The sequence below is a fragment of the Mytilus edulis genome, chromosome 4 (genome assembly GCF_963676685.1).
Source record: "Mytilus edulis chromosome 4, xbMytEdul2.2, whole genome shotgun sequence".
NCBI classification, from domain to species: domain Eukaryota; kingdom Metazoa; phylum Mollusca; class Bivalvia; order Mytilida; family Mytilidae; genus Mytilus; species Mytilus edulis.
Window position 1 is genome coordinate 9,700,555 of NC_092347.1, and position 23,920 is coordinate 9,724,474.

The window sequence follows — 23,920 nt, forward strand, 5'->3', positions numbered from 1 at the left end:
TAATGATATAGTGAGCACCTCTTTAATGTCTATGCAAACTTGCCAAAAAAAAATATGGTATTATTAGCTCACCTGGCCCGAAGGGCCAAGTGAGCTTTTCTCATCACTTGGCGTCCGGCGTCCGGCGTCGTTAACTTTTACAAAAATCTTCTCCTCTAAAACTACTGGGCCAAATTTAACCAAACTTGGCCACAATCATCATTGGGGTATCTAGTTTAAAAAATGTGTTCGGTTACCCGGCCAACCAACCAAGATGGCCGCCATGGCTAAAAATAGAACATAGGGGTCAAATGCAGTTTTTGGCTTATAACTCTGAAACCAAAGCATTTAGAGCAAATCTGACATGGGGTTAAATTGTTTATTAAGTCAAGATCTATCTGCTCTAAAATTTTCAGACGAATCGGACAACCGGTTGTTGGGTTGCTGCCCCTGAATTGGCAATTTTAAGGAAATTTTGCCGTTATATGGTTATTATCTTGAATATTATTATAGATAGAGATAAACTGTAAACAGCAATAATGTTCAGCAAAGTAAGATCTACAAATAAGTCAACATGACCGAAATGGTCAGTTGACCCATATAGGAGTTATTGCCCTTTATAGTCAATTTTTAACCATTTTTCGTAAATCTTAGTAATCTTTTACAAAAATTTTCTCCTCTGAAACCACTGGGCCAAATTTATCCAAACTTGGCCACAATTATCTTTGGGGTATCTAGTTTAAAAAATGTGTCCAGGGACCCGGCCAACCAACCAAGATGGCCGCCATGGCTAAAAATAGAACATAGGGGTAAAATGCAGTTTTTGGCTTATAACTTAAAAACCAAAGCATTTAGAGCAAATCGGACTATTAGAAAATTGTTTATCAGGTCAAGATCTATCTACCCTGAAATTTTTAGATGAATCTGACAACCTGTTGTTAGGTTGTGGCCCTTGAATTGGTAATTTTAAGGAAATTTTACTGTTTTTGGTTATTATCTTGAAAATTATTATAGATAGAAATAAACTGTAAACAGCAATAATGTTCAGCAAAGTAAGATTTACAAATAAGTCAAGACGACCGAAATGGTCAGTTGACCCATATAGGAGTTATTGCCCTTTATAGTCAATTTTTAACCATTTTTCGTAAATCTTAGTAATCTTTTACAAAAATTTTCTCCTCTGAAACCACTGGGCCAAATTTATCCAAACTTGGCCACAATTATCTTTGGGGTATCTAGTTTAAAAAATGTGTCCAGGGACCCGGCCAACCAACCAAGATGGCCGCCATGGCTAAAAATAGAACATAGGGGTAAAATGCAGTTTTTGGCTTATAACTTAAAAACCAAAGCATTTAGAGCAAATCGGACTATTAGAAAATTGTTTATCAGGTCAAGATCTATCTACCCTGAAATTTTTAGATGAATCTGACAACCTGTTGTTAGGTTGTGGCCCTTGAATTGGTAATTTTAAGGAAATTTTACTGTTTTTGGTTATTATCTTGAAAATTATTATAGATAGAAATAAACTGTAAACAGCAATAATGTTCAGCAAAGTAAGATTTACAAATAAGTCAAGACGACCGAAATGGTCAGTTGACCCATATAGGAGTTATTGCCCTTTATAGTCAATTTTTAACCATTTTTCGTAAATCTTAGTAATCTTTTACAAAAATCTTCTCCTCTGAAACTACTGGGCCAAATTAATCCAAACTTATCCACAATCATCTTTTGGGTATCTAGTTTAAAAAATGTGTCCGATGACCCGGCCATCCAACCAAGATGGCTGCCATGGCTAAAAATAGAAGATAGGGGTAAAATGCAGTTTTTGGCTTATAACTCAAAAACCAAAGCCTTTAGAGCAAATCTGACAGGGGGATAAATTGTTTATCAGGTCAAGATCTATCTGCCCTGAAATTTTCAGATAAATCGGACAACCCGTTGTTGGGTTCCTGCCCCTGATTTGGTAATTTTAAGGAAATTTTACTGTTTTTGGTTTTTATCTTGAAAATTATTATAGATAGAAATAAACTGTAAACAGCAATAATGTTCAGCAAAGTAAGATTTACAAATAAGTCAACATGACCGAAATGGTCAATTGACCCCCTAAGGAGTTATTGTCCTTTATAGTCAATTTTCAACAATTTTTATAAAATTTGTAAATTTTTACTAACATTTTCCACTGAAACTACTGGGCCAAGTTCATTATAGATAGAGATAATTGTAAGCTGCAAGGATGTTCAGTAAAGTAAGATGTACAAACACATCACCATCACCAAAATACAATTTTGTCATGAATCCATCTGCTTCCTTTGTTTAATAGTCACATAGACCAAGGTGAGCGACACAGGCTCTTTAGAGCCTCTAGTTAGGTCACTATAACCAATTTAAAATGATTCATCATATCTCCTTAAAAAGAGAAGAATACAGATTCCATTTTACAACATTATTTGTCACATTTTCTTAGGAAATACATTTCATAGCCTTCTGAAATTTGGTATCAAGCTTCATGTAGGTATGCTATACCTTGTGTTGCAAACAAATAAATAGAACTATTTCATAAAAAAAAACATTTTGTTGGTTTTAGCTTTAAATCCAAGGAATTAATTTTTTTAAAAGGCTTTACGACAAAAATTAACAGTTTGGTTATCAACTTTGTGAGTAATCAAGAATCAAGGAAAAAAACTTAAATATTATTGATTTTAAAATGCAATTAATATTAAATGTCAAAATAAATACTTCTTATAATTAAAATTTCAGTTGCATTCTATTGGACAACGTATCTGTGCATTTTTAGCTCACCTGGCCCGAAGGGCCAAGTGAGCTTTTCTCATCACTTTGCGTCCGGCGTCCGGCGTCGTCGTCGTTAACTTTTACAAAAATCTTCTCCTCTGAAACTACTGGGCCAAATTAAACTAAACTTGGCCACAATCATCATCGGGGTATCTCGTCTAAAAATTGTGTCCGGTGACCCGGTCAACCAACCAAGATGGCCGCCATGGCTAAAAATAGATAATAGGGGAAAATTTAAGTTTTTGGCTTATAACTAAAAAATTAAAGCATTTAGAGAAAATCTGAAATGGAGTTCAATTGTTTATAAGGTCAAGATCTATCTGCCCTGAAAATTTGAGATGAATCGAACAACCAGCCTCTGAATTGGTAATTTTAAGGATATTTTGCTGTTTTTGGTTATAATCTTGAATAATATTATAGACAGAGATAAACAGTGAACAGCAATAATGTTCAGCAAAGTGAGATTTACAAATAAGTCAACATGATCGATATGGTCAGTTGACCCCTTTAGGAGTTATTGCCCTTTATAGTAAATTTTTTTACATTTTTCATAAATTTTTGTAGATTTTTTGAAAATATTTTTCACTGTAATTACTGGGCCAAGTTCATTATAGATAGAGATAATTGTAGCAACAAGAATGTTCGGTAAAGTAAGATCTATAAACACATCACCATCATCAAAACACAATTTTGTTATGAATTTATGTGTGTCCATTGTTTAATATGCACATAGACCAAGGTGAATGACACAGGCTCTTGAAAGCCTCTAGTTTTATTTTTATTTTGAAAATAAGTTTAAATTTCATGATGTTATATTTCATGTATTTGTTTTATATTAAAATACATGTATACACAGTTTGTATAAAAGATATAAATATAGATATGAACACTTAATGTGTTAATAGTGATATTATTTTTTGTGTACAAAAGATCTCAATAAAAGCATTGCAACTTCAACAAGGGTAGCAAATGGTAATGGGAAGAGAAGAAAAATTCAAGGAAAAGGTTGGAAAGAGAAAACATCTTTGGAATACAGAAATCATCTAATTAATATATTGTAAGTCCCATATTCAATAATAAGAATAAGTGTCTAATGTTTAAAATAGTGCTGTGCATAGCAAGTTAATTTCTTTTACAGGCTTAATATAAGCCATCTTCACCTCGTCTGAATAGGCCACAGGATTCTGAAGCAGCAAATAATTATTATAAAGTGTGTGATTGATTGATTATTTTTATGGCCGCCCCACCTACAATAGTAGAGGGGCATTATGTTTTTTGGTCTGTGCATCTGTTCGTCCATCCGTTCGGCCCGCTTCAGGTTAAAGTTTTTGGTCAAGGTAGTTTTTGATAAAGTTGAAGTCCAATCAACTTGAAACTTAGTACACATGGTCCCTATGATATGATCTTTTTAATTTTAATGCCAAAATAAGGGCTTTTTGCCCAATTTGATGGTCCACTGAACATCAAAAATGAAAGTGCAAGTATCAGGTTAAAGTTTTTGGTCGTGGTAGTTTTTGATGAAGTTGAAGTCCAATCAACTTGAAACTTAGTATACATGTTCCCTATGATATGATCTTTCTAATTTTAATACCTAATTAGAGTTTTGACCCCAATTTCATGGTCCACTGAACATATAAAATGATAGTGTGAGAGGGGCATCCATGTACTATGGACACTTTCTTGTTTGTTTAAGGTCCAGTGGCAAACATTTCATACATCTCCAGAATAAGAACAAGTTAACAAATACTATAGGTATGTACTGTAACAAGGGTTGATCAGGAAAAAGGGCAATCAGTTTTGAGCTGGAAAAAAATGGTATGTCGGAAAGTGACAGAAATTGTAATTTCTAGATATATAATATGATATATATTGCAGATTTGTGTTTACAGTAGTTTATAATATGTTCCATTTCACCTGACTACTATATGTGGAAAAGGAATAAGGAATTTTACTGTTAAACAGTTGAACTACATTGAAATATATTTTTGTTAATTTACAGTGTAGAAGCACTTCTGTCAAAGACTAATGAAAATAGAACAAAGTTCATGACAGTTGTGGCTTTTTGTACGAGAATGGAACAGCAATTGTTTGACAAAGCTGACACTAAGGTATGATATATATATTGAGACAGTTTATTCAACAATATTTTTGCTGTGTTAATAAGGAAGTTCTGTATTAACCACTGAATTAAAGGCTCCTTACTAAGGACATGCACATAAAGAATGTAGTGGGGTAAAATATGATTCTGAGGGATCACCACTCCCCTAACCTAGAACTGGTAAAACAGTACAACATATCAGCTATTCCATTAAAATGTATATGGGAGAGTAGTCAGGGACTTTAAAAATATCCCTACAACCAAGAACCATTTGTTTGATAACTTTGCATGTTTGGGATTCATACTGAAAAAAGACTCACAACCTAATTCAATAATTAAACTTCAGTTCCTACTGGACAACATATATTTAAATGGAATTGCCCTAAGAACAAACTGGAAGAATTAGTTGGAATCTAAACAGATTGGTATAAGCTCAAATAACATAAAAACACAAAGCACTGACCTAAGAGAACTGGTAATTATTAAAAGCTAGTTCAAAGCCAAGCACACAAATCATAAATGATTCTTGTTCTCCTAGACTAAAGTATCTATCAGTACACATCCAACGATTTAGTGTAAAGATATTATAAACGGTCTTGAGAAAAGCATGATCTTTTGCAATACCAAAATGTAAGTAAATATATGTAGTATCAACAGGATGTAGGACCAATTACTGTGTAGTAGTAGATAATCAATTATATTTTGATTAATAAAAAATACAACCTTAGAAAATTTTTACAGTCTTCATGTGAATGTGTACAGCTGCAAATACTGTGTATATCAGTTTCAGATGTATCTATATTCAACTTCCTGTTAACCCAATACTTGCATGTTCTGACACATAACTTATATACATGTATATGAAATTTTTGTTGCATTTTCCTATGGAACTACAAGTAGGTAAGAGCTTCTTGAAATTTGTTATCAGTCTTCATGTGAAAATACTATACTGTGAACTGCAGTTTCAGATTTTTCAGTTTTCATCTTTCTGTTTTCCAAATACATGTATGTTTAGACGAGTTGTTTACATATATATATATGCTAATACATAATTCAGGGGCAAATCCAGATATTTTCAAAAGGCATGTTCCAACCAAGAAAAGGGGGTGGGGATACAACCATAATATATATAAAAAAAAAGATGTGGCATGATTGCCAATGTGACAACTCTCCACAAGAGACCAAAATGTCACAGAAATTAACATCTATAGGTCACCGTACAGCCTCCAACAATGAGCAAAGCCCATACTGGATAGTCAGCTATAAAAGGCCCTGAAATGACAATGTAAAACAATTCTAACGAGAAAACTAACGACCTTATTTATTTTAAAAAATGAAAGAAAAACAAAAATGTAACACATAAACAAACGACAACTACTGAATTACAGGCTCGGGACTTGGGACAGGCACATAGATACAATTGCGGGGTTAAACATGTTAGCCGGATCCAAACCCTCCCCTAACCTGGGACAGTGGTATAACAGTACAACATAAGAACGAAATATAAAAATCAGTTGAAAAAGGCTTAACTCATCAGATGGACAAAATTACAAGTGGACGTGGCCAGGTATTTGTACATCCCAACAACAAAAAGACACTAGGAACAGATCTGAGAGTACTCACAGTTAACTGACAGCTAGTTCAAAACCACTAACAACTAATAAAATAATCTAAGACAAATTATCAATCCTTACACATCCAACAACCAATAGATTTAGTGTAGAGACGTCATAAACAGTCTGAGAAAAACATGACCTTGTTCTCTTCAAATGTGTTGATTGTCAAAAAAGTTTTGATAGAGGGCACCTGTCTATAAATGGTAATGATGTGCCTTACTCTGAAGGTCTTTATTATAGATTTGAATACATACAGTAAGTCTTTTCTGTTGCTGACATATTTTATTAAAACGTTTATCTATTTACATTATTAATATGTTACAGGAAGATTATTTTCATTTGCTTGTGGACAAAATGTATAGAATCAAGAGACAAGCTGCAGCTAAAAGGCAAGAGCAGAAAACTGGCCAACTACAGATAGAGGGTATAACTTGAAACTTTTATTATTCCCCTATGTGTAAGATGTTTTGTCAAAAGTTTGGCTTTATGGTGATAATTATAGGACAGCTTGACAAACTCTTTTTGACATTTTAAAACAATGTCATTGATGTTCATAGAATACAGGTCAACTTCTTTATTGTTTTAGAAAGGTTAGTTACCTTAATTGTTTGTTTGACATTGACACAATGTTTTGACATTGACACAATGTCGTGGACCTTGAAAAACATCATTTTTCAATTTTGATAGTTTTGACATTTACCTGAAAGCTTTCAAGAACTATTCCCCTGTATTCATAGTTTGTTTTCCTTTTCAAAATGAGCAAAAACTTTAGATTTTCACTCAAATTCTACGATAATTAGCCAATTTACTTTAAAGAAACTGAAACATATATCACATGTACGTGTGTCAATAAGAAAGATTTCTAATATTATTTATTTCATGACAATTGCCCCATTCAGATATGAATACTGTAAACCAATTTATTTTAGCGGTTATTTTATTTCATGTTTTACCCTTTCTAGTCCCCCTCACAGCTATATAATTTTGCGATTATCTAATTTACTTGATGTAGTTTCAAATTTTACATATTCACAACTACTTATGTTCATGATATATTTCTACTCGGGAAAGTCGTGTAATAAGTTGGTAAACAATACTTAGCTTGTTAAACACACAGAATTTTTTTTTTTTTTTAAATCCTAAATATACTTAAAAACCAGCAGATTTTGTCAAAAAGATATTTGGGGTTTAAAGACTTCACAAAAATAGATCTATTAATCTTTCTAATGTGTTTATGAATTGACTTAAAAAATAATAATCTTAGAATAGCAGCATATACATTGGGGGCGGAATTGGGCCTTTACTTAGAATCTATCAAATGGATGATAAATAAACAATTTACGGCAAAGGTATTTTATATAAGTAAAAATAAATTTAGTGCTTGAATTTCACTGTAGATGAAGATGATGACAGTGAACCGGCAGCAAAGAGACCCAGGTTATCAGATACATTAAATAATGAGGCACCTCGGGGAATACTATCAAAGGTATAGAATTAAAAGTTCCCTTATACATCATTTTTGGATAAATTTGAAATCATTCCAAGAGACTACCTTCACAAGTCAATAACAACCTTTTTGTGTCAATGTTTAAATGAAAATGTGTTCTACTGTGGATTTTTGTTATTTTCTTTATCTGTTTGTCAGAGAAATTTATGAAATTAAGTGTTGGTATGCATTAACACTAAATAAATAGTCTAAAATAAAATGTTGAAATGCTACTGTTAGTTTTAAGTCCAGTTTTTAAACCATTTTTATACATCAATGTTGATAAATGCTTCTTGAATACTTCACAAGTGTCGAAGTAAGCCAAAAACTAATAAAATAAATAATTAAAAGCTGTGTTTATATTCAATAACTGGATTAGGTAAAAAATGAAAACAATCCCATAAATATCCTGAGTCAACCCATTTGGCTGAATATTAACATTAAAAGATGTGGAAAGCCATTTATTTATGAAAATTATTGTTATGATGGTATATGTTTTTATAAATGATTTAATCTCAGATGAAAAAACCATACTGACATTTGATCAGCTTAAAACTCAGTATGCAGTTAAAACCAATTTTGTTGAATATTATGGTCTTGTTAGTGCAATTCCAGGTATCTGGAAGAAAACAATTTCAGATAAAGGTAGATAATTAGATACTATTGAAAATGATATCGTAGAAAGACTTAAAAATGATAAAAAAACATGTAAATATTTTTATCAACTATTTGTAGAAAATATTAAAGAAAATCCATCAGGATCACAAAACAAATGATCTGAGAATTTATGTGTTAAAATTGATGAGTGGGGGGAAATTTACTCAATGGCATTTAAAGCAACAAAAAAACATTCAAAAATTTTCAGTTCCAAGTGATTACATAGAATTGTATACACAAACTCTCTTCTTTATAAATGTGGTTAAACAGAGACAGAATTGTACACTTTTTGTACTGAAACCAAAGAAAGCTTACTGCATATTTTTTGGGAATGTATATACAGCAAAAATATTTGAATAGCACTTCAAAATTTATTATTAAAATGTGGTTTTAGCCTTAAATATATAGAGCCAAAAAGATTTTATTTTTGGTATTGGGGAAATTTTTGATCCATATAATGTTGTACAACATATAATGTTGTACAACATATAATGTTGATTTTAAAATTCTATATTTATAGCTGTAAAAATGCAGGAGAAAAACCTTCTGTGAATGGTAGTATTGCATATTTGAAATACTGTAAGAATAGAACAACATACAGTGAATTTCTTGTCGCCTACACAAAAAGAATATATAGATAAAAAATGGTTGCCATTACAAATTATCTGTCCTAGATGATTTAAATATTTCATAACTAGTACAAAAAATATAGTTATATTTTTGCTTTATGTCTTGCTATTTAGAGTTGAAGTAATACGATAATATCTTTAAGACCATATTTAAAACTGTACATGTGTGTAATCCTGCTTGATTGTTTTCTGTCTTTATGTGAAAAATAAACAAATTACAAAAAAAAACTGGACTAGGTATAGATCATGTAAATTGCAAACCAATTGGGTGATCGTATGTGGAAATCCTGTATTAATTTCAGTGTTTTCCCTAGGCTATTCATGCATTGCGGTACTGCTATGCACAAAATTCGGCCGCCATGCATTTATCATAGCCGCCATTCATCCCGCTATGTGTGAAATTTTAATTATCTTAATATAATGTGAAGTGACAAAACTGCAGGTGTTTCAAAATCACTGGACTGATAATTGATCATTATTTGATGCAACGATCTGAATTTACAACTACATTGATTAGATAGAACAGCATTCAAGACTTCGATTACATAATAGAAATCGGGAGTTCAAATTGTTTTAATGATAAATATTATGGCCTCACACAGCTTCCAAATAGCCTTCCGTTGAACATAAAAAGTAAACCTTCAGTGGCGGATCCAGGGGGGGTGGGTTCCGGGGGTGCGCACCCCCCCTTTATTTTTGCCGATCAATGCATTTGTATCGGGACATATGTTTGTCACTGAATATTTCAAATCGTCTGTTGTGATGAATGATGTCAAAGATTATTATATTTTTTAAGCTGATCTTTCAAATTAGTTTTAATCCAGAAAAAAGTAAAACATTGATTGAATGTCTATATCCAAATTAATTTTTTTAAGGCTGTAACCCATGATCACAAATTGAATGCTTTGTTTACAGTTGTTGAATGCCATGTGCTTTTTGGTGGGAAAATTTGGGAAACCCCTTAACAGGAAACAGTTAAATTTCATTGCTTTTTATAGACAGTAAGAATTCCCTTTTGATTAACTGCTCAGATTTATTAATGAAAAACTAATTATTTCTTCGGGTGAAACGGATAATTCTTTAATCTACATCTAGGGATGTGTAAAATGAAAAGAGGGGACTGGTTTTTTTTTTTGGTTTATTATGCCCCACCTACAATAGTAGAGGGGCATTATGTTTTCTGGTCTGTGCGTCCGTTCGTCCGTCTGTCCCGCTTCAGGTTAAAGTTTTTGGTCAAGGTAGTTTTTGATGAAGTTGAAGTCCAATCAACTTCAAACTTAGTACACATGTACCCTATGATATGATCTTTCTAATTTTAATGCCAAATTAGAGTTTTTATCCCAATGTCACGGTCCACTGAACATAGAAAATGAAAGTGCGAGTGGGGCAATCGTGTACTGAGGACACATTCTTGTTTTTTCATAATATAACAAATATATTAAGCCCACCAGTCTGAAAAGAAATGGTTAAATGGATTTTAATTATGAAAAACTCAATGTTGTTTATTAATTCCTTTATTATTTCCATTAAAAATCAGAAACAAGCTACATGTATAAGGTATTTCAAACATATATTATTGGCTTTATAAGAACATTAAAGACTGTATGTACCTGTAGTAAAAAATAAACCTGGTGGAGCCTAAAAACAATTCTACAGGGGACCTTGGAAAAATCTTTTGAATCCAGACTGGCCTTTTGAGAAAATGTTAAGTATTGTTCTAGCCTGTATTGCAGATTATTGTTAAGTTTTTAAGCAGACTTGCACAATTCATTTCACTAGTGTAATAAAAATAATTCTACAAAACATTGCCACATGCCGCATTGCAAATTCACCTTAAACCCACCATGCATCAAAAATTTTCTAAGGAAGACACTGAATTTGATATAAACTTTACCTAAAACAAAACACTGGGATCAGTCAAAGAGATCAAATCTTAATATTTTTCAATTTATTTATTGCTTTGTAATATCCTAATAGCATTAAGAAAATCAAATGGAAGATTTATCTTTTTTGCTACAAATGAATAACTATGGATTTTTATGCCCCTTCCGCAAGGTAAAGTGGCATTAAGTGAAATTGAGTGAAGGTTAATGCATTATAATTTGAAAGATTTCTTTTTCAGTTATTGAAATGTTTAATTGTTAACAAACTTTCATTACAGGAACAGCTTATGTACTGTTTGCTTTATGTGTCTGTCAGAGTTCTTGACCACATAAAAAAATGGGATTTTGTACATGAATCCATCATCTTAAGTGGTGTTTTCCGAGCATATGAACTGGCTAATGTGTCTGGCTTGAACCTTGGAAGTAGTTGGAATTCCCTTAAATACCAGCTGACAAGGAAGCGCTTCAAGGGACCTCTTTGGAGGGCAGTGGCTATCATGAATGCAAACTTACTTTTGAAGACCTCCTGTGTACCGCTTAGCTTGGCAGCATTCCTTGTAACTTATGGAGATTTACCATCGAGAACACAAGCTGACCTTTGCATCAAAGCTCTGACTGATTCACATGTTCCTTTATCAGGATCTACATTCATACAGTTTAGCAGTAAGTTGAAGAAAGTTAATAGATATAAGTACTTTAAAGAATACCGGTAGTACATGATTTTTTCAAATTCTTAAATGAATATCTCTGATTGGGAACCACTGTTCTACATATATAATTGCTGCTTTAGAAACATATTTTTAGTAAACAGCAAATACCTTGAGAAATGCTCTCTTCAGTTGAAATACCTACACCAAATTTAATTTCTTTGGTAAGAGATGGTTTGTAGTCCCCATAAAATGAAGCAAATGCATTGGTCTGCAACACAAGTATAATGAGTACAGAATAAAATTAAAAAACAGTGTTGAAAATAACAGGGTTCGTACATTTATCCTGGTAACATATGTTACTTAAAAAATTCTTGCATATAGTAACTTTTGTCCTCATATAATTTGTTATTTCATACATATACAACAGAAATGATTTCAATATAAAAAAAGGATATGTGGTGTTATTGCCAATGTTCAAAAAAAGTTGATGTAAGCAAATATAGGCAACCATATGGCTTTCAACAATGAGAAAAACTGGTAACTTCTAGTCATATTTTTATGTCCCATTTATGGGCATTATGTTTTCTGGTCTGTGTGTCTTTTCCTCTGTCTGTCCCACTTCAGGTTAAAGTTTTTGGTTGAGGCAGTTTTTGATGAAGTTGAAGTCCAATCAACTTGAAGAAACTTAGAACTTATTTTTATGCCCCACCTACAATAGTAGAGGGGCATTATGTTTTCTGGTCTGTGCCTCCGTTCTTCTGTTTGTCCGTCCGTCTGTGCGTCCGTTCGTCCGTCCGTTTCAGGTTATTTTTTTTGGTCAAGGTAATTTTTGAAGGAGGTGAAGTCTAATCAACTTGAAACTTAGTACACATGTTCCCTATGATATGATCTTTCTAATTTTAATTCCAAATTAAAGTTTTGACCCTAATTTCACGGTCCACTGAACATAGAAAATGATAGTGCGAATGGGGCATCCGTGTACTTGGGACACATTCTTGTTACCTATGATATGATCTTTCTAATATTATGTCAAATTAAAGTTTGTACCCCATTTTCAGGGTCCATTGAACATAGAAAATGAGAGAGGGGGTTTGGGCATCCGTGTATTGGGGACACATTCTTGTTTTTTTCTAAATTTATGTGTAATTTTTTAGGATCACAACTGGAAGAGTATAAAAGTCTGATGAAGCCATTATTTCCCTCAGAGTACAGTACATTTCATGTTAAGCTTGCAGAAAAGGTACTATTACTACAGAGAGAATGTTCTTTTGGGTTCACATGCTATTTAGAAATTATTAAACATCCATTTTATCTTATTTTAGTCGTTCCAGGTTTTTTAAATGGTAAAAATGCCATGGGAAAACCTTTCAATTTTGATCAGGTGTTTAAAGTTCAGGTTGTACATTTTTTTCCTCTAACCAAGTATAATTATGTCCAACTTAAAATTACTGTTATAGTCTAGGGAATGATTGTTAGAGGCAGAATGGGTTATCAGCTAATTGTAGCAGTAACTAATTGATTACCACTAGAGGTCATTGTCTTAACAGTCAGGCCATTTTCATGTCTCACTTTGTTTTTTGTTATTATGCATTAAATTCATTTCATTCCGAGGTTTAAGGAGATGAACTAAATTAAAAAAAAATATGACAAAGATAAAAAATTCTGCTGATTGAATAATTAAATTCTCTGAATGTATTTGTCATTCAGAATTCTTTTGATTGAAAACTGTTTGTTTTGTATTGAATTAGGTTATGTTATGACATGTATGAAGCATCTATAGATGAAGGGATAGGATAGATTCTTAAGGCCTGTATATTTCGCACATTTAAAAAAGCAGTGTATTTTATATTAATCATGTGTTAATATGTAAACATATATATACAAATAGTAAAAGATTTTTTTTTCTTTGTAGTTGCTGTTGCACCTTGATAACATCCAGGACAAGGAGTTTATAAAAGCTGCTCTGTATTTCTTCATGGACCAAGTAGAAAGATTTGAACACCCAGAAATAAACCTTGACAATAGATTACTTCTTACCAGACTGATTGTCAGATTTATAAGTGAAGAATGGGTTTTACCCACTGATGACAGTAGTGTTGCCAAAATACACAAAGCCTTATGTGTATTAATGATGTCCTCTCCTGGAGCACCTTCATCAGTGAATTTTTACTTGTTAGAAATATGGTTCAAAGTTTGCAAGTTCTTCAACTCCCAACAGATGACCGTGTTATTGAAAACTGCAAAAGGAGCTGGTTTGATTGTCTGGCAAAGATCTTTAATAACAGAACTAGTCCTCTCATGTTTAGGCACAGAGTGTATACAGGAAGAGTATTATAGTGCCAAACTGGTCAAGCTGTTTATTCCATTTAAAGAGAAACTAGTTGAAGTCTTGGATACTGTTTCCAGTAACAAGATGAATTTTTCTCAAGCATCTTTGATGAAAATGAGCAAGCATGCCCAGCAGGTGGAGAAAGGTGACATTTTCTCTTGTGAAATTAGTATGAAGTTTTTAATGATGGCTTTAGAAGCATGTGATGACAATTACTTATATGAAACCAGGTACAAACCAAGTGTTGCAGAACAAAGATATTTCACACATTTCTTTGGACTTATTGCAACCTCTCTCACAGATAACCTTATTGCAACACTGAAATTTTTAAACCTGTTGAAAATTTTGAAAAGGGTGTTCATCTTAAGTTATGAATTAATGATGGAATTTTTGTCTGTGCTAAAACAATCAGAGGTTGGACAAAGGAACATAAAAACGTGGTTTGGCAACACTGTTATTGATCATTACAGGAATAAGTTTTTTGATGAAGTTGTTAACTTGCCATCATCAACTTCTAGCGTTCGGTATGAAAGATTAATAGGGAGATTAAAAGATGCTCTACAGGAATGTGAAAGATATGCTGACAATGTAGATGATGCAAAAACTAGGTTCAAGCTACATGTCATTTATCATCTGACAAATCATTTCAGCAGAAAGACCAGATTTTGTAGAAGGTTGAAAGAGGAATTCTAACATACAATGTATCTGATTGAACAAATCTTTAATGGAATATGTTTGAATTCATAGTTATTTGTTTTCAGCTCTCCATAAAGTTTTGTGTTGATATTTGTACCATTTTGATTCAGTTGACACAATCATGGCCAAGGTCTTTATTGTTGACCGCTCTTTTAGACATTGTGTTGAGCTATACATTGGATATTGGGCTAATTTATAAGCATATGTATGTATGCATATATTTTTTTTAATCTCTCGTAGATATTTGATTATTTAAAATTTTTATGATACCTGTAGAAAGATTTTAATCTCAAAGCCTTTCAGCATAAAACGGAATCGTGAGTAAAGGTGTTGAGTTTGGTGACATGATTTTGTAAAAAAAAAAAAAAAATACAGAAACTCACTGGTTCAATACTGAGATCCCTATATCTTTAAGCTCTATGTGCCTTTTTAGCTCACCTGGCCCGAAGGGCCAAGTGAACTTTTCTCATCCGGCGTTGTTGTTGTCTGTCATCATTAACTTTTACAAAAAATCTTCTCCTCTGAAACTACTGGGCCAAATTAAACCAAACTTGGCCACAATCAACATTAAATAAAAATAAAAATGTGTCCGGTGACCCGACTAACCAACCAAGATGGCCGCCATGGCTAAAAATAGAACATAGGGGTAAAATGCAGTTTTTGGGTTATATCTCAAAAACCAAAGCATTTAAAGCAAATCAGGTCAAGATCTATCTTCCCTGAAATTTTCAGATAAATCAGACAACCCATTATTAGGTTGCTGCCCCTGAATTGATAATTTTAAGGAAATTTTGCTGTTTTTGGTTATTATCTTGAATATTATTATAGATAGAGATAAACTGTAAACAGCAATGTAAGACCTAAAAATAAGTCAACATGACCAAAATGGTCAATTGACTCCCTAAGGAGTTATTGCCCTTTATAGTCAATTTTTATACGCTCGTCAAAATTTTGACGGGACGTATTATGGTATACAAATGTCCAGTGTCCGGCTGTCTGGCTGTCCGGCGTAAACATGTCGCACCGTAACTTGAGAACGACTTATTTAAATTTCATGAAACTTAATATAGTTGTTTCTTATGATGGTCAAATGATCTGTATACTTTTTGGTGAAAATGAGATTTAAACTTTTTGAGTTACGGCACTTTGTAACTAAAACAGGGGTGTGTTTTTTTTCACATGTCGCACCGTATCTCAAAAACGTTTCTTGATTATTGCTTAAAACTTTACACACTTCTTAGTTATATTAATCTTAATATCTGTATACTTTTTGGTGATGATTCAAAATTTCATTTTTGAGTTTTTGAGTATTTTGTAAAAAAGGGGGAGTTTTTTTTTACATGTCGCGCCATATCTCAAAAACGATTTATGATTATTGCTTAAAACTTTACACACTTCTATGTTATATTAATCTAAAGATCTGTATCCTTTTTGGTGATGACTCAAAATTTTATTTTTCAGTTATTGAGTATTTTGTAAAAAAGGGGAGGGTTCACATGTCCCGCCGTGTCTCAAAAACAATAAATGGTTATTGCTTAAAACTTCCTCAGAAACTATTTATGATTATTGCATAAAACTTCCACACAAGACGTCGGGCGTATCATGCGCTCATGGCGCAGCTGTTTATTAACAATTTTCATAAAATTTGTAAATTTTTACTAACTTTTTCCACTGACACTGTAACTACTGGGCCAAGTTTATTATAGATAGAGATAATTGTAAGCAGCAAGAATGTCCAGTAAAGTGAGATCTACAAACACATCACCATCACCAAATCCATTTTAGTCATGAATCCATCTGTGTCCTGTGTTTTATATTCACATAGACCAAGGTGAGTGACACAGGCTCTTTAGAGCCTCTAGTTTAAGGGTAAAGAACTCGAAACTTATCAATTTTTTTTTTTACTTGATCACTGCTTTTGAGAAAAAAATTAACCGTTCATTAAGCCCGATATTTTAAACATTGTATCCATTAACATTTTTAGGAGTTTATCAATGGAATTTATTCTCATGACATATAATCATACCTGGCAAGAAAATTACATAATCATCAATCTAGTATCTGTTCAAAACAATCAATTATTCTACCATAGTCCGTAGTTGTAATTGAACCAGATCATAGTGCTCAATGTCTCTCTCCAATGCAATTCATAGTGCTCAGTGCCTCTAACTAATGCTTAATACATTGCACATGTTGCAATGTGTAATTTTAAGTTCCCACTGTTAAATGATTGCTCAGTGCTCTCTGTGGTTCTTTTTCTTTTGCCATATGATCCACTTTTGAGGACATGAAATATTTATGGGCAATTTTATTAGTCTAGTTTAGTTTTAAACATATATTAATTTAGTTTTAGTTTGTAGTGATCTTTAACATGCATTTTTATGTTAGATTTTAGTTATCTCTTAGTTTAGACACTACTAGTGTATAGATCTTATTGATTTTACCATGGAAGTATTATATTGACAGGAACTCCAACAAGCGGACTTCAAATGTTTATAGTGCGATGCCGCAAAATCGTTAAGTATCTGTTAATTAACTCAACATGTCTTATGGATGCATGGGTTCCAATCAAATTTTTGGAACCTCGTGAATGATCGTAATTACGGAACATACCGAAATAACCGGATGTGTACTTAATTGTCAAGGAAATGAATTTACCGACCATGTGAATGACAAATATGTCGGGTTTTGCTGCTTAAAAACAAATAAAAACAAAAGAAACAAAATCACCGCGACTGTTTTCACCAAATAAAAAAAACAAAAACAAAAAAAACTGAAGAGTATAAATACTCACAAACCATATAAAATATTTCAGTTTAAGTTGCAATCAATTTTAAAATAGTAAATTTTTATTCATGAGAGAGCTGTTGGCTAGACACTCGTAACTGTTATATACATGTTAGGCTTGACAATCATAAAATTCTCATGTAAAGTAAACGGAAAAGTTTTTATCTGTAATTATTATCAGATTTTACTGCTAACTTTGACAAATATTTTAATGAAGTGCTTAATGAAAGAATTTCCAACAAAAATTTAATCCAAAAGTTGGCCGGGGGGACGTGGTTAAGAGCTTTGATCCAAAAAAAATATCAAATATTTTGATTTATTGTTTACTGAAAGTCCAATGGCAAATATTTCATGCAATTTAACAAGAAACAGAAACATAAATTGCTTATAGAATACGGTGCAAGATGTTTCAGAACTGTTAAGCTTTTAAACACATAAATAAATTCTAAATTGGTTTCCATGATAAAAAAAAATTAAACTGCTTAGGGCCCATCATGGTGATCGTTCTTTAAATGCATCCAGAAATAGTAAAAGCCATCCGTAAAAATAAAGTTGTCAGACGTTAGATCGAGTAATCTTGGACTAGGTTGAATGTTTAACTGTTGTTTACAACTTTGGAATTATCATAAAAGGTGTAACAATTTATCTGCATATCTCGTAACCTGATATTGCTATGTAAAGGTCATCACATGCGTGATTATTAACCCCTTTTAGTCTTTGAAACATATTTGATAAATAAGTTAATAATATTTTACTATAGAGAAAACCATAAATATTTGTGTAACACTCGATAAAAGTTTACAATCTTTAACTTAAAATTTGAGTTATCTGGCAACCATCTGGCACACTACAAGTGCATCACATTATTTTCTGCAAACACTCTATTTCAGAATAATGTAATTTTCATAATCAGATATTTCCTGATTTACAAGTTCCAATGATTAAAACATACTCAACAAAACTAAAAGTAAGCTTGCCCTCTTTCCGAATGCAGTTAATTTTCTTATGTCATTCTGTTAAATATGGACCAATTTTTTCTATCTTTTCAGCGTTGTTCTTCATGTATTGAACGGAAACAGGTGTAGAGGGGCATTATGTTTTCTGGTCTGTGCGTCAGTTCGTCCGTCCGTTCGTTCGTTCGTCCGTCTGTCCCGCTTCAGGTTAAAGTTTTTGGTCAAGGTAGTTTTTGATGAAGTTGAAGTCCAATTGACTTTAAACTTAGTATACATGTTCCCTATGATATGATCTTTTTAATTTTAATGCCAAATTAGAGGGTTTACCCCAATTTCACGGTCCACTAAACATAGAAAATGATAGTGCAAGTGGGGCATTCGTGTACTGGGGACACATTCTTGTTATTCATGTGGCGATTCACAAATAACCACGGGAGTTTGTGTTTATTTACATTGGTAGGTAGATAAGACAATTGATATCAAATCACTTGATAAGACCAGCTTAAGTTAAAAGAACAGGCGAAGGCGGCATCACAGACACCCTACAAAGGAGTTATCACGTACTTGACAAACTGAGTCGGAACCTTTTATTTTCTTAAAGAAATCAGTGGGATGGGAATGTGCTAATTTTTCATTGGAGTTCCTGTCAATATAATACTTCCATGATTTTACGTAGATTATTTTTGTTACTTTTAGTTTAGCATTTTGATATGATTTGAAATTTCATTTCTGTTAGTTTATACCCTATAGCAACTGCAAGTTATTTTTATATCAGTTTTTGTCCAGGTTTAAGCTTAAAATAATGTAGTTAATTTGTCTGTGTGTGTGAATGTGGATGTTATTGATGGCCTCGTTAATTGCATTTGAATGAACCAGGAAAATTTAAAGATATAACTTATTGTCTATGCCAATTAACAGATGCATATACATTTTGTGTACTTGTATACTGTAAACAGGGAAATTTTCGCGGCAGTTTAATTTTCGCTATTTTCGCGGTAAGACTTGAAACGCGAATATAAAACAACAGCGAAAATTTCAAGGAAAATCTATTCATAAGATGAATACAATAAATGTATACGTAGATAGGATATGTAGAGGACCACTGTATAACACGGATTTTACCGACAACAGATCGAGCCTGTACTTCTTATAACCTTAAATTATAACTGTAAGTTATAACCTTAAATTAAAACTGTAAGTTTAAATAAAATCATTACTTTAACTCTCAAGTTAATCTCATTAGCATTGAAGACATCACAAACAAGCGACACTACCGATATTGTTACATAGACAGCACTCATTACAAATATGTCAATGACACCTGTCAATCAGTTATAAAATTATTACCTCGTTGAATTTGCTACACAGATTAATCAGATCAAAGATCGATTAATTACCATCAATTCTGACAGCATTTAATTCACTCTTAATTAGCTCGTCTTCTCTGTTCTTGTGTATGTGTTTTTACAAGCAGACAAGACACAACTTTTAATCTCTTTTAACATTAATCAACCGAAAACAAAAGATTTCTGATTAATTTTATCACTTGATTTACTACATGTATACATGTAAAGCTTTTCACTTTATATATCCCTTTTGAAAATATTTATATAAGCCATAGGGAAATCGCGAATTCAAAGCGACGCGAATTTAGATTGTGTTCATAAAACGCGAAATAAAGACGGCGCGAAAATTTCCCGGTTTACAGTATATGTTTCTCAAGTTTACAAACCCAGCAATTTACATATTTATGGGCAATTTTAGTAGTCTAGTTTAGTTTTTCAACATATATTTAGTTTTAGTTTGTAGTGATCTTTTACATGTATCTTATACATTTGTAGTTAGTTTTTAGTTATCTCTTAGTTTAGACTTCTAGTTTAAAGATCTTTTTAGCTTAAACCTGTACCCTATTGAAAGTTATTTTTACATTAGTTTTTGTTCAAGGTTTTAGCCTTAGATAGTGTAGTTAAGTTTTGTTTTTGTGCATGGATAGTATTGATGACCTAAGCTAATTTATGAACAGTTGGACATTATCCTAGGATGACTAAGGCTATTAAATGTTTACTGCAAAAAAATGAAACATTGGAAAATTTCTTGATAAACAGTAATTCTAATTGGTTCTGTCTCAGAGATTTTATTAGTTTATAAATACATGTACTATATTCTTGTAAGATTATGTTTCATCATGGTAGTGAAGACATTTTTGTTTGTATGAAATGTGATTTTTTACTTAATTTTAGATATCCTTATCCATGATTTCACCTTTACCATCAAATGTGCTCATAGCATGAATATCCCTAAAAATAGCTGGGGAACTAAAAGTATAAGTCGAAATTACAATAAAGATGTTAATCATTTTAGATATGTCCCAGTAATGTCATATGGGAAAATTTTTAGTGTTTCATGTGTTTTTTACAAGAACAGTTTGTGATGTCATTTAGATTTTCTTCATTTGATATTTTTGGCGTTTTTAACATTACGTAAGCCTTTTTTTATACCTCTGAAGTGTATTATAACGCAAAAATACAATAAAATGCTAGCAGTATTGTTTTCTTTCAGAAGATGTTGTAATGTTTATTAAAAGATATTAAAAATTTGACAACTATTTTGGAGATTTACAAGGTTATTTGTGTTGTCATTTTCAGAATATTACAAGGAAGACTTGAACTTCATGAACTTGTTTCTTTTCTTTCCTGTTTTATAAAAGCAAGACACAACCTATACTTACATAGACTGAAACGCAACAGCAAACAGCCATTGTCTATGTAAAGACTTACACAAGTGATCTGAATAAATTGTGGTATCCTTTGATTATCTTCAGAACAATTGTACTTAGTGTGACATATGTTTGTCAAAATTTCCTGTTTTTGTTATAAAGTAATTCATCTGATGCAATAAAATTATTACCAATCCACAGTTAAAAAGAATTGTAGTTTTTAATATGAAACTCCTCTTATATTTGAATTCATATAGAGAAAAATTACCCACTGTGAAGTTACTAATATTTTGACCTACATAATATAGTGTAGTAGCTCAAACCATAGCTAGTACCATGATGAATTTAAAGAGATTACTTCTTGTCTATGCCAATTAACAGATGCATATACATGTTATTATAAAAAAAAAAAAAAAAAGGAAAATCACAAAAATACTGAACTCCGAGGGAAATTTTAAACAAAAGTACCTAATCAAATAGCAAAATTAAAAGTTCAAACACATCAAACGAATGGTTGACAATTGTCATATTCCTTACTTGGTACAAGCATTTTCGTATGTAGAAAATGGTGAATTGAACCTGGTTTTGTAGCTAGCTAAACCTCTCACTTGTATGACAGTCGCATCAAATTCCATTATATTGACAACCATTTGTGAACAAAACAAATTTAAAAACCCAGCAATTTATTCTTGCAGTTGGTAATCACAATGCTTTGCTTTGCTAGTATGTTTTATGTTTGTTATATTCAGTTTCAAATAGACAAAAAAAAAAGAAGAGTTGAAGTACCTTTAATATTGGTTTGTCACTCAAAATGACCCAATTGACACAAGTATCAACAGTCATATATGAGTCCTAGATTAAAGACTTAGAAATCTGTAAAAGATGCACCCTTTAAATAATTTCATAAAGTGCATGAAGTCATTTCAATATTATTTGGCCAGCCCATTTAAAGTTTATTGTAGATTTATTATAAACTTTGTCAAATTTTTATGAAAAAAAAATGGACAATACCTCAAAAAATGGGAGTTAAAAAAAGTATTGCCCTTGGACATTGTTGACCAAATTTATATCATTGGTCTTTGAAAGACAATTTGTAGCTTAACTTCAACATTTTTGTTTTTGTTTTAACTTATGGGTGTCTTTTTTATTATTTCTCTTTTGACAACAAAACAAAAAATCCAGAAATATTGCAGGTTAAGGTCGTTTATGAAGTTTTTTGGGAATACGAGTGCTTTCAAGCAGTCTATAGACTTGTATCATTGGCTCAGGGCCATGCCCTCACGTCAACCGTTTTATTCTAAACATTAAGGAACATCTCAGATTCTTATTATTGTCTTGCTTTAAAAGGTAAACACAAACAAAGGGATTGAACTTAACAACTTTCCTATAATGTTCTTTTCATGATTCTTCATGTTTGATATTTCGCTTGACTTATATGCGTGTTTTTAACAACACGGAAAATTAGAATTAAGCAGTGTTTATATTTAGTGTTTTTATAAATTTAGAAACGCGTGAGAGGGAACTCCACAGTTTTGATAAAAATGCGAGAGTTCTCTGAATTCCGATAAATCTATTTCTGTCATATAAGAACTGAAGTAGAGTTTTTCTTATATGTCACCGTTATGAAACTGATATTTGATATTGTAATTCTATAAAGAAATAGAGAACCATCTAGGTCGTTTAATTAACATTTAATATACGTTCTTGTTCCAGGGTTTGTTTAGGTAATTATGCGCATGCATATAGTTTTATTGACTTCAAGGGGTATTATATCGAATGGTTGCTCTGGATTCCCCACTCAATTGATTAATTTAAAACTCATGGGACCCTTTCTATGTATGTCTGCTATTGAAGGTTATTGTTGTTGCATAATTTCAAATCATATGCATCATTTAAATTAAAATAAATTTAGTTCACATCGTAAAGGTGTAACTACAACATCCCTTCAGGTGAAATGGAGTCTTCCATATTATCGTTTCGAGTTGTCTCCCTTTCGGAAGTAACTTGTCAATTCTGAATGATACAACACATGTCCATCAGTACCGAGGGCTCTCAGTTAGATCTGAAACATTTAAAACAACATAAAAATCTTTGCACATCAATAAACTGTCTCTAAGTTCGGTCCCAAACCACAAAAATCCTAGATATACTTTCATAATTTATCGGTGCAAAAAAGGAATTCTGTAAAAAAAAAAACTATTTCCTAGGCAAATGTTAAATCGCTCTTGGCGCAGCTATTTATGAATTCTAGAAGTGGTCTTTTAAAAAAGGACGCCTCCGGGTGCGGGAATTTCTCGCCGCATTGAAGACCTATTGGTGACCTGGCTGCTGTTGTCTGTTCTATGGTCGAGTTGTTGTCTCTTTGACACATTCCCCATTTCCTTTTTCAATTTTATGCACAGTTATATACACGCTTTGTTGATGAAATAGTGGGTTACATCAATCATTGCTTTGTAACATGTTGTAATGCATCACTAATAGTGTGTAATTGTGCGTATAAAACTAAACAGAATTTTAACAGTAAAAAAAGTGAAATATGGCAATTTCGGGAGATTTTATTGAATCCGAGATGAAGGAATTTTTACAGCAATGGAATATATTGTCAATTCTTTCCATTTTGTCGTTCACTCGAGTAAGTTCATATGAAACTT

General features: G+C 32.2%; 1 protein-coding gene across 3 annotated transcripts in view; it reads left to right on the plus strand.

The window, feature by feature from the left end:
• The window catches only part of LOC139518915 (uncharacterized), a 141,238-nt gene that overhangs the window by 45,175 nt on the left and 72,143 nt on the right, over positions 1-23,920 (plus strand). For 2 of the 3 annotated variants that reach the window (XM_071310599.1, XM_071310600.1), the window contains exons 16-22: positions 3,700-3,826; positions 4,769-4,877; positions 6,808-6,907; positions 7,881-7,969; positions 11,417-11,801; positions 12,943-13,028; positions 13,701-17,586. In XM_071310599.1, the coding sequence (XP_071166700.1) occupies positions 3,700-3,826; positions 4,769-4,877; positions 6,808-6,907; positions 7,881-7,969; positions 11,417-11,801; positions 12,943-13,028; positions 13,701-14,810 (2,006 nt within the window). In that variant the 3' untranslated portion in view covers positions 14,811-17,586. Of the gene's footprint in view, positions 1-3,699; positions 3,827-4,768; positions 4,878-6,807; positions 6,908-7,880; positions 7,970-11,416; positions 11,802-12,942; positions 13,029-13,700; positions 17,587-23,920 lie in introns of those variants that run through there. The other variant, XM_071310601.1, reaches the window with a different exon arrangement.